The 23,556-nt window shown below is 40.7% G+C and overlaps 1 protein-coding gene across 3 annotated transcripts in view; it reads left to right on the top strand.

The window, feature by feature from the left end:
* Window positions 1-23,556, top strand: part of MAMDC2 (MAM domain containing 2) — a 58,386-nt gene that overhangs the window by 20,020 nt on the left and 14,810 nt on the right. For all 3 annotated transcript variants that reach the window (XR_014939147.1, XM_015849145.3, XM_085528221.1), the window contains exons 3-9: window positions 11,363-11,628; window positions 12,473-12,557; window positions 13,527-13,664; window positions 15,328-15,584; window positions 17,880-17,973; window positions 20,377-20,523; window positions 21,365-21,630. Coding sequence is in view for 2 of the 3 variants with exons in the window: in XM_015849145.3 (XP_015704631.2) it covers window positions 11,363-11,628; window positions 12,473-12,557; window positions 13,527-13,664; window positions 15,328-15,584; window positions 17,880-17,973; window positions 20,377-20,523; window positions 21,365-21,630 (1,253 nt within the window). In the remaining variant the exon portion in view is untranslated. The remainder of the gene's footprint in view (window positions 1-11,362; window positions 11,629-12,472; window positions 12,558-13,526; window positions 13,665-15,327; window positions 15,585-17,879; window positions 17,974-20,376; window positions 20,524-21,364; window positions 21,631-23,556) is intronic.

Below are 23,556 nucleotides of genomic sequence, written 5' to 3'. Positions count from 1 at the left end.
AGAGTCTGAGGCATAGCAAAGAAACTACATACACAGTCATGTGATATCCCAGTGTGTATAAGGATGTGTCTGTGTGGGGGTGTGTGCATGCATGCGTGTATGTGTGTGTGTTTTATAACACATTCATTGCTTTCTGAAGTGTTTTATCCATTCTTTTTCTTTCTTAAAAATTTAACATACACATCAGAAAAATTAGTTAGCTATTTGCATTGTATACTTAATTCATTTCCCCCCTCTCTGCATTTTTTTTACACTGGAAGAGTCAATACAGCAAGGCGCTGATCTGCAGTAGTCTTATGAAGTAACATTAACCTAGATTCTAACGATTTTTTGGCCTTACATCTGTCATGTAGTGGATCAGCTTGTACCAGCTTCTTTGTAGTATTAGAGACCAGACATGTGTGAGACCTTGTGCTTTCCTTCTTCAGAGCACTCTAATTATAGGAATACTGGCTCTGTACTTGGGGTTACTTAAGAATCACACATTGAAAAGTTGACTTTTTTTTTTTTTTTTCCAAGTTCCCTACAGTCATAAATATTTTCCTTGTTTTCCACAATAAAACTTGGCAAGTAGCTGTCTTGTGGCCTTGCTTAATCTCAGCTTTTGAGGTCTGAAGAAGGAGCAGCAGCCGAGGGAGTTACTCCCTCTGTGTTTGGAAGTGGGTCTTTTCTTTCTACCATAAAGGGAGAGTGAGCACAGTGTAAGGAAGTTGCACTCATAATGTGTTGAAAATTATCTCTTGTATGTGAGTTGTGGACAAGCTGTCAATACTGTTTGGGCTTACAGCTTGGAGCAGTGACTGGAAAAGACAATTCTACAACTTCTGTTTTGAGAGATGGCCTGCAATAGGGGTCTGCATATACCTGAAATTTGAATGTAAAATGAAGATTTGTGGAGCGAGACTAATCATTTATTAGCATCAAATCAAGAGTTAACTACCTCCATAATCTCAAAAATGTCTGTTGATATTTCTTGGTCAAGTACAACTGCAATTTTTTTTTCTGTAAACAGTGAGCCTTCCCCGCAGACAGCACATTTCTGACTCCACAGGGCACTCTTTGCCTTTAGGGATCAGATGCTGGGATAGTTTGAGACTTGAAAATCTGTTTCTTGACATCAGAAACAAAGCAGTGAGTCACTGTCAGTGACCAGCCAGACACACCAGAGCTCCATCCGGCGTTGTCAAGTGCAGAAGGCAGTGTATTGGAGCACTTGCATGTAACAGACGCTAGCTCTTGGCTTTGCTTTCCCCCAACAGGCTGCATGTTTGCAGAAAATACTTTTCCAGTACAGAATTCACTGTTCCTGGGGAGACTGTAAAAATACAGAAAATGCTTTGTGACCGGTGATGACTGTGTTCGTTTACAGTTCATGAAGTTCTCTCACACCTTCGAATGTTCCAGTCTCTACCTTGTCTCAAATAACTTCTGAAATACATTTTACGGCAAATACAACACTCAGAAACGAGCCTTCTCAAGAAGAAACTGTACTATGAGCTGTTTCTAAAAAGACCACACAAGACTTGGCACATTAAGCAAAGTTATTTCTGCAGTTTGTTATCTACATAGTTTATTTTGTTTCAGAATGCATACAAAGCACATGCTGCTAAATAAGGCTCATCTGTTAATACAGTTGATACCACAACCAGCTCAGCAAGGCCTCTAGCAAGCCTGAAAAGTGGCTGAGACTTAGAGGGCACAGGGGAAGTATCTAAATATGCTTGTTTTGCATTTAGTTCTTCCCAAATAGACCATCTGCAGCAGCTGTCAAGCTCCAGCACCAGGCTGGGAAGGTAGAGGGTCAGATCTGTTGGAGTCATTTGAGAATGTTTTATTATGTTTTGAGCAATAAGTTGAGGCACATGCTTGCAAGAGCTCCCTGTGTGTATTATTCAGTGCCCAGAGAGGTTTGGCAGCCCACATGTATGGAATCATAGAATGGAATCACAGCATGGCCTGGACTGAAAAAGACCACAATGCTCATCTAGTTTCAACCCTCCCTCCCCTGCTATGTCCAGGGTCACCAACCACCAGACCAGGCTGCTCAGAGCCACATCCACCCTGGCCTTGAATGCCTCCAAGGGATGGGGCATCCACAACCTCTTTGGGTAACCTGTTCTGGTGCATCACCACCCTCTGTATGAAAAATGCCCTCCTAATATCTAACCTAAAGCTCCCTTTTCTCAGTTTAAGACCATTCCCCCTTGTCCTGTCACTATCCATCCTCATAAACAGCCATTCCTCCTCCTGTTTATCTGCTCCCTTCAAGTATTGGAAGGCCACAATGAGGTCTCCCTGGAGCCTTCTTTACTCCAAGCTAAACAAGCCCAGTTTCCTCAGCCTTTCCTCATAGGTGAGGTGGTTCAGCCCTCTGATCATTTTTGTGGTTCTCCTCTGGACCCGCTCTATGAGCTCCACATCCTTCCTTTACTAAGGTAAGTTAATCTGAATGGAGTTTTATGGATCACCTCAACTTTGTTAATGCCTGTGTGATTACCCAGGGCTAAGATGTAAAGTAGGTAGAATGAAGCTTAATAGCTTTAGTAGTCTGATAGGTGAAAAAAATAAATAAATGTAATGATCCAAAAATTTCAGTGCATTGGAAAGTTTTGCCAAACCTTTACTTAGTTTGGCAGTGAAACAGGAGTCAGCGAGGATATTGTGAAGGAAGCAGTGTCATGAATTGGCAGAGACTGAGAGATTTTTTCCTATGACCATTATATATCTCAGATGTTATTTCTGTCTTGATAAGTGCGTGTTGCAGCTCAAACAACAGATGGTAAATACCCTTTCAAGCAAGTGCATTAGGTTAATTAATACTGGATATTCGTGGAGTGAAGCTGATGTAAGTACATGCTAAAATTCATCAAAAATTTCAGCATTTCCCTTCTAAAGTTATTTGGAAAGAAAATAGTTTGGGCCTCTGTCAAGAATAAAGGCTGAGCATCTGTGATGACAGGTGTCCCTGGGCAGCTGGGGAAGCAAGAGAAGAATCTGCCTGGAAGAATTTGCTTATATGTCATCGCTGCACAGGAGGAAGCAGTGCCACCATGATGTGATGTGCATATGAAGAGTGGAGGGGCTGACACAAATGGCAGGGCACATTTTAGGTCCTGCTTATTTTGGTGATTGCTTATTTTGGGTGATGTCTGATGGCCTGAGAGGAGCTCAGATACCAGGTGATTCATCAGTTGAGTTCAGTCCCAGTGAAGATTTTGACTGGCTGTGTAAACGTAGCATACTTCTGTTGGGCAGTAAGATACGTTATAGGAAGCAAATAGCCAAATGCCCTTCCTAAATCTCTTGAATTCCTAAACATTCATTGGCATCCTTTATTTCTCAGACTGAAGCTTGTACAAGAGGGTCTTTTAACTTTGGTACCAGGTGAATACTGCAGATATGATTCTGGGTATTTCAGATGGTTCACTGAGTGCCAAAGCTCCAGAACCGAGTCTCGTTCTAGTGGTATCAGAGACTGCAACTACAGAGGCAGAGAAGAGGGAGCTATAGAGCAGCAGCCTTCCTCATAGAGTGTCACAGCATCTTGTAAAATACTTTGGAATCTTTTGAATTTTGAGACCAGAGGGGAATATAAGATTTTATGTAATCCCTGTAAAATTTAGAGTTGTTCTGGGGTTCATAAATACATTCAAGTCTCTGGAAAAAAAAAACACAAAAACAAAAACAAAACATCAAGCAAAAAAGACCGCCATGGCAAGCTTTCAATCTTACGCCTCCGTGTGTAGTTTTTCATATTTTTAAAATCATCCCCTCAACATAAAGGAAAGGAGTAATAATTGAAGAATGAAAATCAAAGCTTGCTAGCACTGACAGCTTGAATTCCAGGCGTTCTGGGCTGTGAAATCGACCGCCAGTTTAATTTTTTCAGTTTTAACAGCTCCTGTGTCAGAGTACTCAGCCAAAAGCCATAACTTATGTTCTTGGAAGGGAGCTCCCTTACAGAAGTAGGACTATGATCAGAACCCCTTTGCTTAGGTTCCAATAGATGTAATCTACTGTGCAGCATGGATATTAATCATTTAGAGTGTGTGTTCTTCTTGAAGAGGCAGGGTGCATATATTTGAAAGAAAAATCCACTGGTAAACATCTCTGGGCATAGGGGATCTGATACCTAATGAATGTAATTGTACAGCAGGTTGCATTTAAAGTTCAAATGGCAAATGCAGATTTCAGGATTAACTGTACAGCTGCTGCCCTTTCCTGTAAAATGTGCCTGAGGTGTTTTAGAGATAACAGTTTTTTAACATGAGGCAGTTATGATAATCTTTTGAAAACCCTTGTTCTCTCTCTCTCTTGTGTGTCTGTGTGTGTCTGTGTATGTCTCTGTGTGTGTGTATGTGTTTGTGTATGTTGTAGCTGGATACTGGATCTACACTGTTTCATGCTCCCGGTCCACGACGAGACTTGGTGGGACAGAAAATGAGTCACTGTGACTGTTTCCTCACTTAGAGCGGATTACTCGAGAGTAGCCATTGAGTAAACATGGCAGCAGTGAAGGGAATGCCACAGAGCAGCAGCCAGCAATAAATAAAACAAGAGCCAGTCACTGTCAGCAGCTTTTACAAAGCAATGGTATGACTAGGCAGGCTTACTCAGGAAGGCTTCTACTGGTTTCCAGTTAGCACCCATCAGGATCTGATTAGCTCACCTTTAAGCAGTATCTGTAGCTATCTGTTCCAAGGCCTGGATCTAAATGCAAACCTGGTATGTTGGTGTTTCTGTGTGTGTTTTGTGATGTGAGATCAGTGGTCTGCCCACTAATGTCATCCTAATGATCCTGGAAGAAATAACAACAACAAAAAAATGTGGAACCATTGACCTTACAAAAAGCAGGAAACTGAATTCAGGAATTTTTGAAGCCAGTGAAACCAGTAAATATTAAAAAAATTTAAAAACCAAATAATATTTCAGTCTTTGCAAAACCTAACACCCAGGTGAACATCAGAGTAAATGCATTCTCTCTAGGCTAAGCACATTTATTAATTTTCCTGGAGGGAAAAGGCTTGTGAGCAAGGGATACATTTTATTTGTCGATCTGATTTAGCTGTGAGAAACAAGTATTTAGGCAGATGAGCTATTTTTTCACAGTGCAGTAGGCCAAGAGATTTGGCAGATGCAGAGAGAGCATCTCTGTAGAAAAGCTTTGTTTTCATAATCTCTTACTGAAAGCATCCCTGTGGTTTGTAGAAGCGCTCCAGGAGGCATCCAGTTGGGACTTTTCCTTTCCCTGAGGGTTGTGATGCAACCTTCCCAGGACCCCAGTGTATATTTCAGCCCTGCACCCAAGCCAAGTCAGCCTGGGCAGGCTTTCACTCAGCTCTTCCCTAGGCCCCAGCCCTGATGCTCTCTTGTCCTCCGCCTTTTTGGGCCACTGCTGTTGTGCTATTGCTTGCTCTGTGGGATAGGGACCAACAAACTTGGTTTGGGTTGCAAGTTATCTTCTAAAAAACAGCCACTCTGGCATGGACCAGGGACTGTCTGGCTGTGGGCAGGCTGAGACTTGGTCAGAGCAGAATGTGGAGCAGGGCTAGTGACATGCTGTGGGCATACCCCAACACACCCACAGTGCACATCAGCAATGTTAATAAGCAGCATAATTCAAGGGAGCAATGTAGGAATTAAATTTTGTCTTCTTTTGTTGAAGGAAGACAGCTCTATGTTGGTGAAAGAGCTGTTGCAGTGCTTTCCCCTGTGCTTCATCCTGCGGTAATGTGATAGGAGAAACAGACGGAGGTAGTAATGAGAAATGAGAAACTCTGTGTGGATACATACCTGTTGGTTTCCCAGACAGGAATCTGGGACTCTTTATGTCTTCAGATAAAGAGTTGTCAAAATGATATAAGGAAGAGCATGAAAAGGAGAGCATGAAAAGGTATGAACAACTGCTTGCTGGAGCAGGTGAACAGTCTGCAAGTCCACGTAGTTGTGTTTGGAACAAGCGGAAAGAAAACTTAAAAAGTATATAAAAATCTGTGAGGTCATTGTGAATGAAAATAAGCCCACATGGTTGTGCTTGGAACAAAGTCTAGTCTAATTGGTGCATGATGTCAGGATTTTAGGACTTCTGCAGGGAGAGCAAGGAGGCAACACAGCTGCGGCCAAAAACTCTTGTATTTAAGGCATCCCCAGTGAGACTGCTGTAGTGGGGCAACTCCTCCAAATGAAAAACAGAAAACAGCAGCATAAGCTGAATCCCTGCCAGGCATTTTGCAGCCACGCCAGCGAATCAAGGCAAGAAGGCATTGCTGGTATGATAGTAGCTGTGACCACACACCAGAGATACAGAGAGCTGCGGGATATTGTGTTACTTTGACAGTTTTTGATGGGCTCACTAACAGCTGTCACTCTGCACCTCCTGGGGAAGTAAAGGAGATTGCAGTAGGTGGTGCTGGTAGTTGAGCCAAGGCCTCCACATGGGAACAGTGTATGTAACAAGCCTCTGAGAACTCTTTCCCTCTGGGCTAGAAACAGGAGCACACTGACCCGGTTGGTATCTTTGACCACCAAAAGTCCCAGTGATAGCTTACACCTTCTGGAGAATGACTTGGTTTGTAAAGTCTGGAGAAGGCTGCCAGGGGCATCTCCTGGAGTCAGGGCTGTCAGTGCAGCAGAGAAATGTGCGTGATTGCTGAGGAGAGTTACCTGTATGCTTGTCACCCTCAACTGTGTGCTGTTTTGTAAAAATGCTTTTTGTTTTTGACTAAATATTACTCAGCTTTTTGGAAGTTGCATGGAAATGCAGCTGTACTTCCTGAAGAAGTGAAACAGTACTGGGGTGAATTTAAGGAGATCCTTTTCCTTTCCTCAGTGGGCTGCAGAAGGGCTTCTGGTGACTAGATAGGACTATGAGCTTTTGCTGTAGGCTTCAGTTGCCTCTATGAACACAGAGGAGGAGCTCCCAGACAACAGCCGGGCATGAGTACAGCCAACATTATCTACTTTTGTGTCTTTTTTCCTCAGCTGCCTTCACAGAGCTGCTTTCATGAAACCACAGAAGAGACAGGGAGGTTTAAAGACCAAAAAGTTTTTTCCTGTGATAGCACTAATTGGTCCCAGTGGATATTGTGCATTTCTTCTGCAGTGAATCTAACAGTTTACCATAAATAAGCTCCACCGTGGCTTAGCAGGAATGGAAAGACCAGCTACATTCTGCCTTGTCAAGTAGCTTTAATCACAGACATTTCAGACATCAGGGACTGAGCTGCTACCTTCATGAATGTGGGCTAGCCTTTGCTGCTCAGCCCAGTGCATGCTGTGCTTGCACCTGTCCATACAGGCCAAAAACTGCTGCCATAAGTCCTTCTGGGACCAAGGGGAAGTAGTCAACAACTGGCACTGCTGCTGCTCTGCCTCATCTGACAGCTGTGGCCAGCAAGGGGGATGTGAGGCAGATGGGCAGACATCCTCTTCTTCCACCCCCTCCTCCTCCTTCCTTCCTCCTCCTCTGGTTGGCTGACAGTGATGTGAGGCACTGCTTTCTGTGGCTGCCAGGGAGGTACTGCTGTTGAGGCTTTGCCCAGAGGTTCTGCTCTTGTGACAGGCTGTGCTTTCTGGGGCTCAATTTACAGTGACACCCTGACTAAGGCTTTTGCATACTAGAATGGTTTGGAGATTTGACTTTCTTTACTGAATTGTAGAGGAAAAGTTTTTCTTCCTGTTGCTTGCTCATGCATTTTTCTGGTTTCCCAGCACACAATCTAAAAGAATTTGGAAATTCCACTCTTCCTCTTCCCCCCCAAAAGCCATACCAAAATGTAACTCTTCCTGGGAAGAAGAATTTTCTCTAGAAAAATCTCATCTTTTCCTAGTTAAAGCAAATTTAACAATGATCCACATGCTCCTCTGTCTTTCCAGATGGCTGACAGCAAACCAACAAAATGTGCTGTATTAGTTGAAAAGTTTCCTTTCTGCTGGAAAGAAATTGTACCAAAACCAGAGTGTTGAATGTGAAGCTTTGGTTTCCAGTTTCCACAAGCCTTCACCTTTTCAGCCGAACTTTGTGTGTTCCTAACTCAAAATCTGAGCCTTCATCTAAGCATAATCTGCTGCCAGGAATAGCCTCCAACTACAAATATAGTTTTAAAAATGATCATTGGTATCATTAGTTTTTTTTACCATTAGTGCTTTTAACCAACTTTAACCAACTGGTGATGTAAGAATGAATTGTTTTGCTTCTCTTCCTTCCTTCCTTCCTTCCTTCCTTCCTTCCTTCCTTCCTTCCTTCCTTCCTTCCTTCCTTCCTTCCTTCCTTCCTTCCTTCCTTCCTTCCTTCCTTCCTTCCTTCCTTCCTTCCTTCCTGCCTTCCTGCCTTCCTGCCTTCCTGCCTTCCTGCCTTCCTGCCTTCCTCCCTCCCTAGTAGTGCTCATTTCTATTTCCATATAGAAATCCAAACATAACTGGCATTTCTTGCGAATTTTGCCTATAAATAAATGTGATTAATGTAAATTCCTAACAGTTTTCTCTGCTTCACATTTCCTTGATAATGTTTCTTTTGGAACTATCTATATATATTTTCTTATAAAGCTGCACTGTTTCTGTGCTGAGTGAACAGCTGCGACAGCTATAAGCCCCTTGAAGAGTGTAACATGTCTGTGGTTATGTTTCCAAGTGTTTACAGGCTAAATACATCAGTAAAAAGCTAGCTAGTAATTTTAGTTATCCCAATTGTTTGTTTTGATTTTAATATATTTTTTTCAGTTTCCTAATGGAATGTGGTTTAGCTTATTAGCCAGTGTCTGGCATTGTGCCTTGTTTATGTTACTTACAGTGAGATAAATTGCTGCCGTTCCCTTACAGTAGTGGGGAAAAAGAGGAACAGGTGATATTACTGGTCCCACCTCAGCCCCCCACCATCATAACCCTGCTGACTGATATGTAGATTCCTATTTAATAAGTAAGTAATACTAATGAGAAGGTTAAATATGAGTGAATGTCTCTGTAAGGAACTGCTTATTAGAAAAGCAAGATCAGAGATGTGCACTGAGGAGTGCTATATTTGCTTTAAGGTTGGACTGATTTGCAGCATCAGCTCCTAAGTTCCCCAGGGTCTCAAGATTTTGGTTGGCAGAGCAGGAAGGAGCACATGCTGGTCCTGTTCAGAGTTTAATTCAGCTGCCAGACAGAAAACAGTGAGGCTAGACAGTAGGTGAAAAGTTATTTCAGAAACCTGGGTTGAAGAGTTTGTTACTTGCCAGCTGGTGCAGTGAGTGTGTAGTAAGTGAAATGCATCTGAAGGTCCCCTTGCTTCCATCACTTCCCCTAAACAGCAGGTGTTTGCTGATGCCAGGAAACTGCTGGCTACCAGAAGTTACAGGTAGTTAGCTGTCTCTGGCTGCTGCCACCTATAAGGAAGCTTGTATGGTGACAGCAAAAAACAAAACAAAACAAAACAAAACAAAAAAACCTAAAAAAACCCATGCCATTCCCTAAAAAGGGAAAGAATGTGCAGCTTTCCTTTATTTATGTACTCAGCTATGCTGCTCAGGGCTACATCTATCCCCTAGTTAAGTACTTGCCAGAAATTGCAAGGAATTGTACGTTTGTATTTCTGTATCATCAGGCTTTTACCAGCCTTTTGTGTAATTCCTGTAGTCCTCTTCTGAAACCTCTGGAGCGACTTCTAATAAGTGCTTGTGGTGGTTGGAAGGAAGAGGATTTTGAGAAATAAAACAGCCTGGTATAGCGTGCTTCAAAATGAAGCTGCATGATGCATTTCTAATGAGAATTTTCTGGGTACAGCAGTGTGCATTCATCTGGTTCTTGAAATACGGCTAAATGTTCTTCTGTTACTCCCACAAACAAGTGTGGAAATTTGTCTGCTTCTTTACTCCAAGGAAGCCTCTCTTTGCATTGATTTGCTCTCACAATTGCTCTGTGTCAGTCCTTGAGGTCTGCATTGTGAGACCTTCCTTTCTGCAGCAATAGCACGTGTCATTGCTATTATTGAAATACAATTTAGTATAAAGGCCATTTAGTCAATGCTAGCATTCATTTGGAAGAAGTTTAACATTAGCATTTTCTGTACTTGATTTTGCAAAGTGCCTGTCTCCCTGATCCTGATTAGCTAAGCATTTGAACATACACACAAAACTTTCTATCAGTGATCCCATTCATTTCAGTGTAGCCAGTCACATACTTAACTTTCCAGAGTAGGCTAAAATGATTAGTAAATTGGGGTGAGAGCACTTCTTTTTTGGAGACTTTAGTGGTTAAGTCATTTTAATCTTTAAAAAGAAAAGAACTAAGAGATCTCAATTAAAAAGAGTGTTCGTGATCTTTGCTTTCATATCAGTGGGGATTCAGATCAGTCCCGTCTGGAAACTGTAAGAGATTTTCTTCCCTTTTTAAATGACTACTTTTGTACAAGGACTCTAAGTCTACTTATAATTAAGTCTTAAGGCCAGGCAGCCATTTGAAACTCACAGCTGGTAATTTGAGGTCTTCATGTGAATGGGTGTTCCTTTGTCAATGCTAATTTATCTGTAAAAAAAGGGGGAGAAAGTTATAAGAATGTTCTGTTTATCTGTCAGGTTTCTCATGAAGTCTAGACAGAAATAGGGCTGAAATCTAAACTGAAATTTTCAGGCATGGATTCTGAATTGTAGGTTTCTTTGTAAGCAAAATGATCCAAATTCAGGCTAGCTTGAAAACAAAGTTACTGTGTACAGTATAAACAGGTTAAGTAATTTTCTTTTCAGTGTTTGTAGGGGAGAGAGGGAGAGTGTGAAGTGGGATGTTGTAAGCCCACGAAAACAGCTCTTGTCAGAGCTGCTGTCTGCTTATGGCATCTTCCCAAGGGCACCTGCATATACCAGATCTATGCCTGCAGTTTTCCTTTTGAGGTGGTGACTGTCCACATGCATGTTTTTTTCATAAGGGAAAGTATACTTGTGAATGTGACAGGGCGATAGGAGAGCTAAGAAGCAGCCTCAGGGTGGTTCGGTTGAGTTGGAGGGTTCCAGGCCAGACTTGAGAAAAGGGTGTACCACAAAGGCAAACAGTATAAACACCATTGATCTGATTCTTGGTGTGTCCATGCTAAGCAAGTTCTTACTCATGTAGAAACTGAGAATGGGCTCTTTGGCTGAGTAAAATGATATTCAAGGTAGGTGTGACATTCTGCTATGTGAAGAACTGACAGGACACAATCCTCAAGATTTGCTTTTAAACATAAAATAGAAAAATAAAGTAAGAAAATTTTGATCTGTAAATCTAACTAAGCATTCCTACAACACGTTCTTGTATAAATTATCTTTTTAATCAAATGGTTTGTCCAGAGCTACCAGTTTTGGAGGGCTGTACTTAATTAAGAATTTTGATGTATGTCTGTTTTTATTCCTAGGACACTACATTTCTGTGGACACGTCTTATGAGGGTGAGAAGGCCGTGCTTGTCAGTCCTGACCTGTATTTTGAAGAATGGAGCTGCATCAGACTGATTTATCAGATAGCAACTGCTTCAGTGACTTCATTGGATCCTGCCAGGCTCAACCTGTACATGAGGAAAGAAGGAGAGAGCTTTGATAATTTACTGTGGTCAGCCAAGGAGCCTTCAGATAGTTGGCTTATAGCCAGTTTAGATTTAACAAACAGCACAAAGAAGTACAAGGTAAGCACAGTTTTGGAAGATAACCGCCACAGGCTTTATTGTGTACACACTGGAGTGGTTTGATTGCTTTTCAAACATTTCTACTCTTAGTCTCATTCTTCCTATTCTTGTTCCCCGAAGTGTGCAGTTTTCAGTACGCTCCTCCTTGACAGAAGAGAAATGTACTCTATCCTGCTGGGATGCTGAGTGCTTGTTCTAAAGCATCTGGGTTAAAACTGATGTGGGCTAGCAATGTGTGAGTGACTTACCTCTTCTATCCATAAAATTAGTGAGTAATGCTGTTTTGAGTCAGGCACTGGATAGTCTTCCAAGCAAAGGCATTGTGGAGCTTACCAGAAAACAAAGCTGATGGAGCCAGAGCAGCACAGATGCCTCGTTTCTTGACAGGTCAACACAGCTGCTGTTGTTTCATAGCAGATATGTGACCTCCCAAGTTTTAGGTCTGCCAGTGTGCTCTCTTTATCCTGCCCTGTGCCATTCTGGAAGAAGAAAATGTCAGAAGCTTAGAGGAGAGTGTTTCTACTTAAACCCTTCTACACACTGTCTGTCACAGTAACTCCCAGAAAGCTGCAGAGTATCTGTACATTTCTCTATCTGTGTTGAATGAAGTGCGTGCTATTTTGGCTTTGTCTCATTGTCTTTAAGTGTACTTTTTTTTTTCTTTGGAGGAGGGCATTAACTTTGTTGCATTCTAACAAGCCTTCCAGCAAAAGTACCTCTGCTGACTGGTAGGGTGATGAGTTCCCTACATACCTTATTTAACCCATTTATCTGGTTTGAATGTCCAGAGTGAAAATGGGCATTCTGATGCTCTAAAATCTACAATCTGATTTATATTGTGCAGATTGTATTGGAAGCTGAAATGGGACAAGATAAATCTGCCAGCATAGCAGTTTTTGAAATTAAAATAACTCCTGGATATTGTATTGGTGAGTACTGTCTGCTCAGTTCCTGTTTTCTGTGAACAGAAGAAAATGGCTTGCGGGCTGTTCTAAAACTCTAGTTAAAGGATTCAATTTAGGGAAAAAAAACCAAAAAACAGTAGGCTTTATCTTGTTGAAAAGTTAACTGTCATGTTCAGAATAGGTATTTCATTGTTTCTAAGTTAAGACTGTGCATGCTAATATGTTTGTATTTACTCATCTCTCTAGTAATATAAACATTGCATGTATAGTTCGTTCTGTCCTTAAGCAGTTTGTTGTTTGAGCAGGACCAAATGTTATGTTTTTACAAAACTAGACTTCTGCAAACATGAGACATAACACCTGTGATATTATTTCCATTGTCTGCCACCCTATGTTTCCTTACAAAGGAGTGCTTCAGACTGTAGAGTAAAAGATGTGATTTTTACACTGGTGGCTATTTATTCATGACATATGCAAAATGCTGCCATGTTAAAAATTTCAGTGGCTCAGAGGCCAAAAGACCTTTCTGTTTCTGGGGAGCTCTGGTGGAGTCCAACTGAACTGTTAGCAATTCTTTGGATCTGCAAAGGAAATAAAGCAATCTTGTCACTGCTGTGAAATACTATTTCTGCTCTGCTTCCAGCCGTCCTTGCTTTACAAATGGGAGTTCTATTCTGAATCTTCAGTAAGTACTAGAAGGTGGATTATTTTAAATCTGTTTTATTTGGTTTTAAATTACAGCAGCTGGGTACAGCTGAGATGAGAACAGAGAGACTGGACTGAACAAGACGGAAATGTGTATTTTACAGCAGTGATCAAGAACTGTCAGTGTTTGCTTCTGGTTATTATAATCTGTTAAGTAGTGTGTCCATTTTTATAAATGTAGATGTTCTCTGCATTGCCATATATAAAGCAGCCAGTGTTTAGCAATAGCATTTGTTCAAGCTTTCTGTAGAGAAAATATGTGCATTGAGCTGGTGTTTGCAATTGCAGAGTGTGACTTTGAAGAAAACCATCTTTGTGGCTTTGTGAACCGCTGGAACCCCAACGTGAATTGGTTTGTTGGAGGAGGAAACATTCGCAATTCCCAGTCTATCCTTCCCAAAGACCACACACTTAACAATGAATTGGGTAAGCAACAAATGTATAACCGAAGTACAGGTGAAAACACACAGGTTGTGTGTCTCATATACTGCAAATTACTATGCATGTTCTTTTTTTTTTCTTGGAACTGAGTGCAGGAAGAATGATTGACATAAGAGTGGAAATCTTAATCTTTGATGTAGTGCTGTATGAAATACTGCAGCAGATGAGAGATGGGGAACCTGGCTTGCTACAGTGCACTGTGCACCTTAAACAGCACTGGGTTTTTGTTAGTACAAGGAATTATGTCATTAAAATTGAGGCTGATACTTTTTCCTTAACTCATGCCGCTGTGCCTTTATATTTTGTTTCACAATTGTATGAGTTGAGTACAGAGTATCAGTCCAGCTCTGCATAACTGCTCAAATACTGGTAAAATTTTCATGAAAGTTGAACTCACCAAAACTTCAGCCATGGTACATATGGACCTTCTGCATATTAGAAAGGACTGTATGGAACTGCCCAAACTGGCAGCTGGGAAAGATTTATTTTCCCGTAGCCACATTATTTCTTTTTCACACAAACTGTTGCTGCTGACTGTTGAATGAGAAGATCTCAAGAATCTAAAATTCATATAAAAGCCACCTTTGTGCAAGAAGTGTGGTATGGGGATACATCAACCATTGGTCAGGGGAATTTTGATTAACATATGGAATGTGGTAGCACTGCAGAAGAAAATGAAGCGTCTCAGGCAAGTACCACTGCAGAGTCACCAGTCCCCTGATCATGGGCAAGCTGGACAAAACTCACAATCAAGGCAGCCCTTTCCCCTTTATTCATATGAATGAAGTGAGAACTGGAATTTCCAGGGCTGGGAAGAGTATTAACTAATTAATAGGCCGTTGTGGTGTAGATAACAAAAATACAGAAACCTAATAGTACAGTTTGCTATGTCTGTACTGAAGCATCCTGTCATTTTAGCTCTTTGTTTTCCTTACATTTTCTACCTGTGAAAACCTGTTAATAAATTTACCAACCAGTATTGTTTGATGCCATGTTCCTAGGAGCATAGAAGGGAAAATCTGTAGATCTAAGTCATTTTTGTAAACATGCACGTCCTGCTTTAGTCAAGATAGATTTCCCAAAACCACAGTCTGAGATTCTGTACACTGAGAATCTGTGTACACCCCATACTGGCTGTTTTGTGTAAGGGGATTTTACTCATCAGTATATATTTATGTCCAACAATCTCTTTGATAATGAATCTCTCTTAACAGTATTTTTTAAGGGTTTTGCAAAGAATATAAAACACTTATAATCTAGATCTTAGGTAGGCCAAGTATCTTATGCAGATGGTGAAATGTGCAGAATTACAATTCGTTTGAGAATTCGTTACATTAAATGATCTGCTGAGTAGAACAAGTGATTCTTATTCATTTACTTAGTTAAGCTTAGTAGATTTTACACTGGATAAGATTAAATGCTATACCAAGTGTTTGGAAGTCTTAGTATTTACTCAAACAGCTCTGGGTTGTACAGAGGAAGAAATGAGAAGAAAAATCTCAGAATTACTTATATTTCTGGGAACTAACCATTGTTGTCCTAGCAATACGGATATATATCTAGTCCCTGCCCACCTCTTTATACTTCCTTTAATTGTTGTCCTTTCAAATGTGTCCTTATGCTAAGTTTTTTTTTTTTCTACTTTTAGGTCACTACATGTATGTAGACTCCGTTTATGTCAAACATTTTCAGGAGGTGGCTCAGCTGATTTCACCGAAGAGTACGGCTCCAATGTCTGGCTGCTTATCTTTTTATTACCAACTTAAGCAGGAGAGCAGCATTGTTTTTACTCTTTACTTGAGAGATATGAGTGGCTCTTATGAAGAGATCTGGAAAACAGACAGTGCCTCGACTGGAGACTGGGCATTAGCTGAAGTTGACTTTAGTGCACCGTACCCGATGGAGGTATAACATACACTCCTGTACATCAGTTCTGTACCTTAGTCCCAATTTCCATCCATTGATGGTCTGTTTTTGAGGGTACTGGGTATCATAACATTATGCGTGCCTGGTACCACAGAACAAAACAAAAATATTCTAGATGTTTTCTCTGATTTAGACAATTCTACAATTCAGTCTTTGTTTTCATGTGACAGAGTCGAAACTTGGGTCCTAATAGTACAGTAGCCTTTAAATGTGAAAGCTAGCTGTCATTGGAAACTTGAACTAATGCCAAGAGTATCAGAAAAAAGTAAAATGGTCTTCCCTAGTGTTTACTGGAAAACAAATACCTTCAAATATTGGAGCAAACAGTGTATTATGTATTCACATTATAGGTATGCACATTATAGGTATGAATGTGTAGGAATGTCATTTTATCTCAGTGAAGTGAGTTACAAAGCCTTTAGCACCACATCAGAGTTTGAAAGTATGTTTTACATATCTGGGGTTACAATCAAAGTGGAATATTGGAAGTGCACAAATACTTCCAGTTTGTGAACTTGGAAAGCAAAAAAGTCAAATTTGCCTTTTGCATCTGTGTGCACTGTGAAGAATGTGACATGAATTCCCACGCTGCGGCCTTTCTTTACAAGGGATAAATTAGTCAAACTGTCTTAATATGTCAGTGGGTGTGTAAGTTAAAACAAAATAAGATGACAGTTGAAGCCTTAATGAGACATCACCCAGGCCTTGGAGTTACTGTGGCTAATTCTGTGAAAATATTATCTCAGTTCTTAAGCGTATTCATAAAAACACTTTGAATGTTGGAAGTTATCTATGCAGGAATAAGCAGCAAACCATAGGATGCATGAAAGCACAGGGTGTTCAGTATCCGTGTCCAGTAGAATACACAACTTTAATTCTTTCAATTAAAAAGGAGTATTGTTGGAAGTATGAGGAGGAGATGGGGATAATCAAGTTACACAGACAAAATAATAATTTCCAGCAACCTGCAAAAAAATGTGACTGAAGTAGAAAGTGGTAGAGGTTTATGAAAACCATAAATGGCACAGAAAAGCTTGACTGTTCACTGTTAGTCATAATTTGTGTTGATGTTCCAGATTAATTATGACAGTTTTAAAATAAACAAAAGAGAGGACCTCTTCAAACATACCACAACTTAATTGTAGAACTCGGTTCCCCAGCATAGTAGGGAATCCATTATTTAGACCATTTCAAAAGCTGATGAGACAAATTCAAGGAAGAAACAATTTATTAGGAATGAAGTGTAAGGGAATAACCAAAAGCTAGTTCTTTCTATAGGTGACCTCTGCTGAAAACAAATACTGGGCAGACTGAGCCTCTTTTCTGTGTCAGAAATTTTTATGTAATCCAGTATAGTCATTACTTCACAGATAATTCCATGGAAATACGATCAAACCTTGCTTACACTGTTTTCAGTTGCTTCACAAGGAAAGTTCTGGTTTTTTTTTCTTCTGGCTGGAGGAAATCTTTCTGGTTTCTTACACAGCTCTCCTAGTTTGGTTCCCATCTGTAGGCAAGACATCACAGACAGCGCTATCTCACTCTGGAAGTATTTGTCCTTATATCCTTGTTTTGTCCCTGGGGCTGCCTTGTGATTCAGGCCTTTTCTAAAACTTTTCCTGTAAGTCGGTGCTTTGATACTTAAGATAAATTTTAACACGCTTCCTCAAGAGTTATGGACTGTCCTCCACTCACTTGAGGAAGTGAAGTCCCTTGGGAATGGCAGAATATCCGCAGTGTTTGGTTTTGTGGTAAACAAAACAAGTGATAGCTTTTCTAGTTCTTAACTGATTTTTTAAAAGGAAAACTTCCAGCTGATTCCAATACATGTTCTTTAGTGCCTGAGGGTGTTTAGAGATAAGTGAATGAAGTAACAACAATTCATGCAGAGTAATCCGTACAGTTTGGTTTTAGCTCTTTATCAAGGTAGATACAGTAATAACTAGGCAGCTTTGGGATCACAGTCAATATAGGATGAATACTGGCTTGCTATGGTATTGTTACATTATTGTATCTTTAAAATTGATGTTTCACAAAGCAACTGAAGCATCCTATTCTCCTTTGATTTTTCCTAGACTTTGGATGGGCAAAGATCTGGTGCATGGGCCAGAACTGAATTTATGTCATAAATTTAAGCAATGTAATTCAGTTTGTCCCCAGACCTGCAGTGCTGTCAGAGGTGCTGCAGAGTCTGTGTACATCTGAGACGAAGATATGTACCAAAATTATTGTTGTGTAGATACTGGGTGAATAATAAGTGATTATTATTTTCAGGTAGTATTTGAAGTTGCTTTCAATAGTGCCAAGGGAGGTTATGTTGCCCTCGATGACATTTCTTTCTCTCCGGTTTACTGCAGCAATCACACAGGTATGAATTCTTATTGCTGTCTACCACCCTTTTTCTCTCCCCTGCTTTGCTTCCTTGAACTGCCTGTGTCAGTGCTTACAGTAATTGGTTGTGTTGTGCAGATGCTGCTTTTGTATCTGGCCAGTGCCTGTTGGGCTTCTCTTCCCCTACTGACAAGACAGCAGTATAAGGCAGATAAAAACAGTCCTGGGGTTTGCCTGGCTGTTACAGGATAAGGAGGCAAAAGTCCTTGGCTTTTCACTTCTGCTGATGCAGGGAATATCTTCCTCCATGCCCTGAGGTGTTCTTCAGAGCCAAAGCAGGAGCTATGTCTTCCTGTGTTTGCTGTTCCAAGAGGTGTTATTTCCCACAAGGAATGGCACATCTGTCAGAATTTTATTAGATCTTCATAGCAGCAGAAGTCAGCTAAGTCCACACGACCTCTGAGTATGGGCATATGGAACCAAGGACTTTGTTAGTGCAGTCTCTTAACTCACTCTGTTCTTGTTTTTCACTGCTACTGCTAAGAAGTTGTCAGAACTAAATTAGTGGTTTTCCCCTGAGCTCACCCATTCGTTTAGGTCACAAGCATGAATTTTTGGCTAGTGACTGGGGAAAAAGATTTTTGTGCTTTTTTATCACTTGGAGTCTGTTCTAGCTTTACCTGCACTGTGTAAATATCAGTAGGAGGCATGTTACAATATATTATGGAGTTATATATTATTATGTATTATATGTTGTAAATCCTCTACTCTTGGCACAGTAAGCCCAGCTGTTTCATTATCTGCTCAATGCCTCTTCTATTTTTGTTTTGTTTTGCAACAAAAATCCTGACTTGGATTTTTTTCCAATCCTGCCATGGATTGGAGCTGTGTGCTCATCTGTGGTTTCCATTTTAAAAATAGCTAATGTGCAGTGAGCCATGGAATATTACATAGTATTTTCTGCTGAACCCTGATTTTGTTGTGGTGTAATAGCCCAAATGTAGATCCGCTCTAACAGATGAAATTGACAGGCTTGGCCAAGAGCTTTGCTTACTAGCTCTGATTTCTATGTGTTTTTAGTTTGTGGGTTGCCTTTTGTTTTTCCTGCTTGAGAAATGGATGTCTATCATTTGTGTGATTGTTTGCTGAAGTACATTTAGGTACTGGATAATCCTGCAAACTTACTTCCTGTTTCAGATTACTTTAAGTGGAGATGTTATAAAGCAAGAATTCTTAATTCTCCTTGTACTGAACCACAGGGGTGTATGTTACAGCATTAATTTTATTATGACTATTTTTTTTAACTTTCTGAAAGTTTTAGTCAGTGAGGATCTCAATGGTAATTTAAGGGAAGGAAAGTGTAGTATACTTGCTCAGCAAAGGTTGAATCTAAAGATAAGTGCTCATGCTTCACAAGCCACATAGTATTCCCATTGTACACTTTCTCTGGTGATGAATGCAGGGGCAGCACTGTTACCTATTTCTCTGTAGGCAGAGAAAGACACCTAGTTAGCACACAGTTCTTCTGGCTTACCTGGGAATGAAGAACTGAAAGCATCTCAAAATTTTTCTTGTCCTGAAGCTGATCACTTGTGTCCTCACCACTGCCTAGGCATCCTCCTTAGCTTCCTTGCAGAGGGGCCATGTATGCGGCTATAGTGGTGCTCACAAGGTCCAGTCTGCTGACCTAGCCAAAAGTCGCATGGTCACTTTGGATTTGTCCCCTCCTTCACTCAGCACCTGCAGCAATCGGCTGAAGAGGCACTAAAGAGGTAGAGAACTTTTACTTAAAAGTACCATTTTAGTGGAGATCAAGAGAGAGCTGTCCTCAGGTCTTGGCTGTAGAGCTGAAATGGGAGAGGTCAATAGCCATGAGGTGATACACAACCCAAAATTTGACTTATATACTCAAAGCATGTATATGCACACACATTATGCATTACTACAAAATAGTTTTGAGAGAGGTGCTGTTCAAGAAAATTCTGAATGTTTGCGTTGGAAAGTCATCCCCTTGGGAACCAAAATGAAAATCTGACAGCTATGCACATGTGCACACGCTCGCAATCATTTTGTCCAGATATCTTTTGAATAAAGGAGCAGGATGAAAACAGATATTTGAATGTCTTTGTGCATTATGTCCTGAAGAAGAAATCTTTTTATGTCTGCAATGTATTTATATTTTATAGGGACTGTCAGGGAGGTTCTTCTTTCTTTCCTCCAGCAAAAATATAAATGAATTACATCCACCTGTGAAAGAAAACAGGTACCTTGAGGTCGGTGTGACTTTTCATCATATGCATGTATTCTTGTCCTTTATGTATTCTTGTCTTCTGTATTGCAGAGAAAGGTAAAACAGAGTATACTAAGGCATACTTGTGCTTAGAGTACTTACGCTCGTTGTACCACGCTCTTTAAGAGAACATATGCATTTGTCTTTTAGGAATTCTCTTCAATCCTGCCGATGCAGGCTGCAGTTTTGAGGAAGACATGTGTAATTTTTACCAGGATCACAAGGATGTCCCAGGATGGAGCAGAGTGAAAGTGAAGCGCAATGTGTATAGAGCAGGAGATCACACTACTGGGTTTGGTAAATCTGAACTCCTTTTCACTAGAAGAGTCAAACTGGATGTGAAAATTACTGCATTGTTTAGATTCTCATTACATTTCCAATAACATCACTGGCACACTGGTTAGCTTGCCTTGCTGTAATTGCTTGCCACTGCAGTCTGTCTGGCACTCTGGCTGTGCCTGACCCTGCATGCGAAGAGGCAAAGTCACTGGTCAAAAGGCCATGCAGGCCATAAATGAGGGTAACATCACTGAGCTGCCCTGATCTGCAGTCTCTATGAGTCCAAAAAAACATGCAGGCAAGTACGGTAGTAGCATAATGCACTGATTTTAACAGCCAGGAGGGCTGGGCTCTCAGCTCTTCCAGGCATAGAACAGTTGGCATCTTTAAGGGAAAAATGTGATATTTTACGCAGTGAAACCACATAGTGAAAAGCTGCCAGTAAGTTCTGAAAATGTCTTCTGCACTTCATGTAGTGCTTTTCATGCATCCCTTTATATAGAGTGTTTGTGGTTATTATCTGTAGGATGAAGCGTCACCTGTTTCATAACATGCACTGTGTCCCATCCTTTATTCTTTGGTCTCAGCAGAATCTTTGAAATAGCTGGCCTTCCAGCAAGAGAATATTTCCACGTATATTTGAAGAGTGCTTATTTCTAGTAACTTCCTCACGTACCAGTTTATTTTGAAATAGCAAGTATGTTTTTAGAAAAAAATCTTATTTCCTTTCACTGTCTTCTTCCTGCCAGTAGAAACTTTCTACCACTGAAGTCTGTTGCAATAATTGAAACTGCTTTAACAGCAAACAAGCTATGCTAATGGTTTATTAGAAATACTCACTAGTTGCACTGTCTTGCAGGTTATTACTTGCTGGCAAACACAAAGTTTACATCACAGCCTGGGTACATTGGACGTCTGTATGGCCCAACCCTGCCAGGAAACTTGCAGTTTTGCCTGCGTTTTTATTACGCTTTGTATGGCTTTTTCAAAATGAGCGGCACCCTTACTGTTTATATTTTTGAGGAGAATCATGTCGTTCAAGAGAAAATCTGGTCTGTCTTGGACTCTCCAAGGGGTGTTTGGACTCAAGCTGAAATCTCCTTCAAAAAACCGATGCCTTGCAAGGTAAGATCCAGCTGTTCATATTTGCTTTGTTGTAGATGGAGGTTTTCCTTGCTATTTCCTTTCTGAGAACTCTCTTATCCAAGGAGTAAACATGAGTGAGCTGCCCCTGCAACATGAAATAAAGCTCCCTAGGCTGTGTGGTGGTGGAGTGTTCTTCTTTGCAGACTTGCTTCCATTAGCCCCAGTGGAGGGGCCCTGTAGCAGAAGCAGAGCAGCACAGTTTGTGTCCTGAAGGGCAGTCATAGTATTCATGGAGGAACTGGGGTGACAGCTGATGGTATCTTGGTTTCTAAGTGAGCTTTATGTTCATGCATTTTTGTCTTAATGACTTGTTTTGCATGTCATTCCAATTGCCCTACTGAATTACAGACTGTAGTTAAAAAATTCAGTGCTAGTTGAAGTTCTGGTCAGGATGCGAAGCGGATCCTTCTTTCATTAGCATCCTGCTTTTCTACACAAGTCAGTGTAACTTAGAGCAGTAGACATTAAATATCTGGTTGGGGAGGCCAGGTCCAGTGTGTACATAAGGAAATTTACACTGAAAATGTAATTATAATTGCTATTATAATTCAATAATAACTGTTGGGTAGTTTTCTCCAGCGGTCTGTTAAATTAAAAATAAATGTTTTTTAATTTATTTTTCACGTTTACTCATAAACATAACAGAATTCCTAATATCCTTTCTACCCCTATTGAAAGAAACAATTTCAGAGTATTGTTACTGCCCAAAAACTTAGTGACAGAAGGGTCACTTCTAGTGCCATCCCAAAGTATTCGCAGAAAAGTACATTTCTCTCTCTCCCTCTTTTTTCTTGAAAACAAAAAGTAAAAACATGAGAAAATACTAGTTAACAGGGCAAGTGTATAACATGCTTTTGCTGTCTTCTGTTTCTGGCTTTTTTTAATTGCTTCTAAAAAGCTTCAGTAGCTTGAATGGCATAACGCATCATATGAGTAGTGATGACAGCTGAACATGGCTGTTAACGTGTGGTTTATAGCCTTGGAGGTGGCAGGTTATTTTAGCATATGACATTTACAGGGGAAATCTTTTCCAATGTGGATTTATGAAGAACTGTTTTTATGTTTTCCTAGAAATGAAAGTATCTAAACTACTGGAGAAATAAGAAGCTTGCTTGTGATGGAAAGATTTTAAACCTTTATTTGAATTGCTGCTTTAATGTCTGAAGCTACTAGTCTGCCTGGAGGCAGTATTAGATAGGGAGAGCAGTACTGGAGAGAAGAATGAAGTCAAAGGAATATCCACTCTGCTTCTGAGACCAAAGGTTTGCAGAAGAGAAGAAACACCACACTCTGCAACAGAGGGGTTCTTTGGCCTCCAGCAATTCTCAAAAACCTGCAGAAGGTTCTTCAGATCTTGTGATGAGAAAGCCTTCTTTACCACAGAAGCAAGCTGCAAAATGCTTCTGTTAAGGTTTCATTCTTTAGATATGACAAATGGTGAGATCTATGGAGATTTAGAGAACTCTAGTTCTCAGAATTTCATAATTTGGACACCTCTTAGTAAAATAACTGCATATTTCAGGGGATGAAGCCTTAGTTTAGTCTGAAGCCTGTTACCTTGCTGGGGAAGATCATGGAACAGATACTTCTGGAAGCTATGCTAAGCATATGAAACAGGGTGGTGATACAGGACAATTAGTATGCCTTCACCAAGGGCAAGCACTGACAGACCAACTTTCTGGCTTTTTATAATAGCATAAAAGCATTTGCTTTAGAGACCAGCTTCAAGCAGGTAAAACTGCACTGGGGAAGGAACTGAAGTGAAGAAAAGTGAAGAAAAACGACCAGAAAAGCTCTTTTTTTAGAGTTTTTTGGAGCCAGCAGCAGTGCTGTGCCTGGGCTAGCAGCTGGCAGCTTGTGGGAGGGCTCCTGACTCACCAGGGGCAGAGCTGACACTGCCTGCTC

Source organism: Coturnix japonica, chromosome Z, assembly GCF_054131305.1.
Source record: "Coturnix japonica strain WE chromosome Z, WE-NBRP24, whole genome shotgun sequence".
Classification (NCBI taxonomy): Eukaryota; Metazoa; Chordata; class Aves; order Galliformes; family Phasianidae; genus Coturnix; species Coturnix japonica.
Note: the sequence above shows the minus strand (reverse complement) of the source record. Positions and strands in the feature narration are given on the sequence as shown.